The sequence below is a fragment of the Corvus brachyrhynchos genome, unplaced genomic scaffold (genome assembly GCF_000691975.1).
Source record: "Corvus brachyrhynchos isolate BGI_N302 unplaced genomic scaffold, ASM69197v1 scaffold721, whole genome shotgun sequence".
Lineage (NCBI taxonomy): Eukaryota > Metazoa > Chordata > Aves > Passeriformes > Corvidae > Corvus > Corvus brachyrhynchos.
In genome coordinates, this window is record NW_008235982.1 from 88,149 (window position 1) to 92,268 (window position 4,120).

The 4,120-nt window shown below is 58.6% G+C and overlaps 2 protein-coding genes across 2 annotated transcripts in view; one reads left to right on the plus strand and one right to left on the minus strand.

Annotated features, from left to right (window-relative positions):
- Positions 1–2,325, plus strand: part of CUNH19orf57 (chromosome unknown C19orf57 homolog) — a 2,595-nt gene extending 270 nt beyond the window's left edge. The window contains exons 2-8 of the mRNA XM_017729442.1: positions 72–113; positions 223–358; positions 441–510; positions 594–1,643; positions 1,791–1,885; positions 1,983–2,057; positions 2,135–2,325. Of these exons, the coding sequence (XP_017584931.1) occupies positions 83–113; positions 223–358; positions 441–510; positions 594–1,643; positions 1,791–1,885; positions 1,983–2,057; positions 2,135–2,240 (1,563 nt within the window). The 5' untranslated portion in view covers positions 72–82 and the 3' untranslated portion in view covers positions 2,241–2,325. The remainder of the gene's footprint in view (positions 1–71; positions 114–222; positions 359–440; positions 511–593; positions 1,644–1,790; positions 1,886–1,982; positions 2,058–2,134) is intronic.
- Positions 2,246–4,112, minus strand: NANOS3 (nanos C2HC-type zinc finger 3). Its single transcript, XM_008630762.2, has 2 exons — positions 3,429–4,112; positions 2,246–2,819 (listed from the first exon to the last, which is right to left on the minus strand). Exon 1 carries the CDS (start codon positions 3,990–3,992, stop codon positions 3,462–3,464), a length of 531 nt encoding a protein of 176 aa, XP_008628984.1. The 5' UTR covers positions 3,993–4,112; the 3' UTR covers positions 2,246–2,819; positions 3,429–3,461.
- Positions 4,113–4,120: the final 8 nt, after the last annotated feature.

Below are 4,120 nucleotides of genomic sequence, written 5' to 3' on the forward strand. Positions count from 1 at the left end.
TAGGGAGGTATGAGAGGGGTTGGAGTAATAGGGGGCTGGGGTAACTTGGGGCTGCTCTATGTCCCTCCCAGGTAGCACCAGGATGGGGAAGCGCAGGACCCACCCACTCCCAGGTAACTGGGAAATGCCCAAATGTCCCAGTTTGGGCCCAAAATGACCCTTCTCCATCCAACTGGGACTCCTCCACATCCAAATTGGGACTCTCTTTCCTCCCCACAACAGGCAACATGAAATTCCATGCTCCCAAAGCCAAGCGGATCCTTCAGGAAGCTCCGGGAGCTGCCGGCTCAGCCGTGCCTGTTCCCTCCCAGAGCAATAATCCTGATGGAGATCCTGCTGGGATGGACCCCCAGGCGAGGTAACAGGAGGGGACCGGGGGGTGAGTGACCTGGGCTGGATCCATCCAGGTCCAGCCCAATGGGATTTGCTGGGTCCAACAGCAAGAACAGCAGTGGCAAGGTGGATCCAGAGGGAATCCATGTGGAAGAGCATGGAGCCAGAGCCTTGCAGGTACGGAAAGCCTCCAGCATGGTGTTCACACCCAGCAGAGGGAAAAACTCCCCAAACTGGGGTTTTTAATGTGTTTTTTTCAGGAAGGGAGAGACAAGGGGATTGGAGGCGGCAGAGCACCAGGATCACCGAAACAGAGAATTTCAGATGGGATGGGAGAGAATCATCTGGAATTGCCCCAGCTGGGAATTTTGGAAGCAGATGGGACAGGAGAGGATGAGCTGGAGTCACTAAAATTAGGAATTTTGGATGGGGCAGGAGAGGATGATCTGGAGTCACCAAAACCAGGAATTTGGGATAGGGCAGGAGAGAATTGTCCAGAATCACCAAAACCGGCAATTTTGGAGGTGGATGGGGCAGGAGAGGAGCCCCCAGCGTCAGTGAAACATGTAATTTTGGATGGAATGGGACAGAATTATCTGGAATCATCCCAGCTTGGAATTTTGGAGGGGGATGGAGCAGGAGAGGAGCAGCTGAAGTCACCCCAACTGAGAACTCCAGAGGCAGATGGAGCAGAAGAGCAGTTGGAATCACTGAAACTGGGAATTTTGGATGGAACAGCAGAGGATCAGCTGGAATCACCAAAACCAAGACTTTCTGAGGTGGATGGGGCAGCAGAGGAGCAGCTGGAAACACCAACACACGGAATTTTGGATGGCGCAGGAGAGGAGCGTCCAGAGTCAGTGAAACCAGGAATTTCAGAGGTAGATAGGGCAAGAGAGGAGCAGCTGGAGCCACTGAAACAGGGAATTTGGGATGGGGCAGGAGAGAATCAGCTGGAATCACCAAAACAAGGGAATTCTGGAGCACAGGGATCCAGCCCTGAGGACATGGTGAAGGACACGGCCCCTGCAGCGAGTTCGGAGGTGCCGGATGCAGCGGGAGAGGGGGAAAAAGGTGCCCTGGAGGAGGGATGTGGCACTGGGATTGCCCTGAGCATGGACACGGGGTCACTGGATTGTCCCAGAGATCCCCAGAGCGGTGGAGAGGACACAGAGAGCAGGAATTGCGAGAGTGGGAATGCTGAGGGTGGGAATTCCAGTGTGGTGACACTGGGACTGGATCCAGCAGCCACCAGCACCGAGCCTCAGGACCACCGGGAAGGGACCAGCCCAGAGCTCCCAGTGGAGAAGGTAAAGCTGGGATGAGCCCTCCCCACCCAAACTGAGACACACCCCCCCTCCCCATCCTAAACTGGAACCCAGAGACCCCTCCCCACCTCACCTGGGAGCTTCCACATCCCCCTGGGCTCCATCTTCAGCTCTTTTCTTTCCCTGCAGCCATTCCCAGATGCTGCTGGGCAGCAGCCATGGGACACCAGAGGCCAGATCCACACCGGCTCCATGGGGAACAGCCCAGTACAGCCATGGGAAAGGTGGGTGGATCCAGACCCTAGTGCAGGAATAAAATCCTGATTTTGACTGAAATTCCTGATTTGAGGAGCAGGAAGATCCTGATTCTCCTTCTCCCAGCAGTGCCAGGGCCACGGAACCGGCAGACGCGACCGATGTCATCCGCGGGCTGATCCGGGAGCTCTCGGACCTCAAGTAAGTCCCAAATCCACTTGGATTTCCCTGGGATTGGGGGTCCAGCACCCCTGGGTGATGCCCATGTCTCCCCACAGCCGCCTGGCCATGGGTGCGTACCGGGGACTGGAGCTGCTCCGGAGGCAAAAGCCACGGCGTGGCCGGAGGCCAGTGCCCAGTGGGAGCCGCTGGAAAGAGGGGTAGGGACATCAGGAATAACCATTTATTGATGGACACAATGGGAATAAACCACCCTCCAGCACTGAATAAACCACCTTCCAGCACTGAATGCCAGGCTCCTCCTGCCATCATGGGTGAACAAATCCCACCAAACCCACCCAAAATGCTCAGTAACAGCTCCAGTGCTTGAATAAAGGCTCCAACACTTGAAGCACTGGCCCCCTCCCAGTCCCTTTCTGGCCTGGGATTAACCAAAACTCAACAATCCAACCCAGAACATCCAGTAACGGCTCCGGCACCCAGAGCGCTGGCCCCTTCCTGGGCTGGGATTAACCAAAACTCAGCAGTCCAGCTCAGAACATCCAGTAACGGCTCGGCCAGCCGGACAAGCAGCCCCTTCCTAGCCTGGGATTAACCAAAATTCAGAACTCAAAACTCAAACCCAACACAAAACAGAACTGGCCCTGGTGGCAGTGCCCGAATCCGGCCAGACCGACTGATCTGGGTCCTACGACATTGGCAGGCGGCACAAAGTCGCACAAACTGGGGAGACTGGTCCCAGTGGGAAGCGCTGAGCCACGGTCTCATCTTCTGAGGAAGTCCCTGGAAGAGAAGCCAGGAGAGGCGGGAGCACCAGGAAGCACCAGCATGCACCCCATGATTAGTGCCAAATCCCTGATGAGATTCCTTGCAGGAATCCCATCCTGGGCAAACCCAGGCTCCAAGAGTGTCTCTGTCCTTATGTCACCTGTTTCCCAGTGCCCCCTCCTTCCTTTAGCTCTGACTCCCCGGTGAGATTCCCTCATGGGAATCCTGTTTCTGGCTAAATCCAGACTTGGATCCACAAACCCTCCAGTACCTGCATGGGGATATGGCATCTTCCATCCCTCGGCTACTTCCCGGTGTCCCCCGTCACCTGTTTCCTGGTTCCCTCCCTTTGGTAGCTCTGATTCCCTGACAAGATTCCTCATGGGAATCTGGCCAAAGCAGGTTTGGATGCAGCACAATCCCTGTGGCATCACCGGGGCACCACAAACCCTGTACCTGCACGGGGATGTGGCATCCTCCATCCCTCGGCTACTTCCTGGTGTGCCCCCTTCCCTCCATCAGTGCCAATTCCACGATGAGATTCCTCATGGGAATCCCACCCTGGGATGAACCCAGGCTTGGATGTGCCACATACGCCATGGCATCACCACACCCCGCCAGTACCTGTGCGGTGACAAAGGATCCTCCATCTCTCGGCTACATCCTGGTGTTCCCCTGCCTCCTCCCGGCGCTCCTGGGGCACACCGGGCGGGAGTAGACGGAGGTGTAGCCACGGTGCGTGCGGGGGCAGAAGCGGCGCGTGTGGGCCCGGTCCTGAGTGGCCCCGCACTGGGGACAGACGTAGCTGCGCAGCACCGGGCACTGCAGGCGGCCGTGGGCGTCCCGCAAGCTGTGGCTCCGGTACACGGCCGGGGCCTCCCCGTTGTGCTTGCAGAACGAGCACAGGGCCAGCCCAGCACGCGGAGCTGTCTCGGCACACGGAGCCGGCCCCACACACGGAGCCGGCCCCGCACACGGAGCTGGCCCAGCACACGGAGCAAGGGGCCCCAGGGGCGGCGAAGGGTCCTCAAGGCCTGCGGGGTCACGGAGGAGCGCGGACACCATGGCTGCCAGCCCCAGGTAGTCCCGCCACATGTCGAACTGGCCTGTGGGTTCCGTGCATTGCAGCGGGATGGGGATCTCGGTGCTCCCGGTGCGGTGTGGGGTGGGATACCGCAGCGCTCTCATGCTTCCAGCACGAGGCTGGACACCACAGTGCTGCAGGGCTCCCGGTGTGGCGAGGGGACAGATAGCACTTCTCACGCCACTGGTGCTCCCCACACTGCGCGTGGCTGGGTGCGGCTCCCCCCCCCCCG

Excerpts from the sequence above, each read along its gene's own strand:
- NANOS3 (XM_008630762.2), bottom strand. The coding sequence starts at position 3,992 with ATGAGAGCGCTGCGGTATCCCACCCCACACCGCACCGGGAGCACCGAG.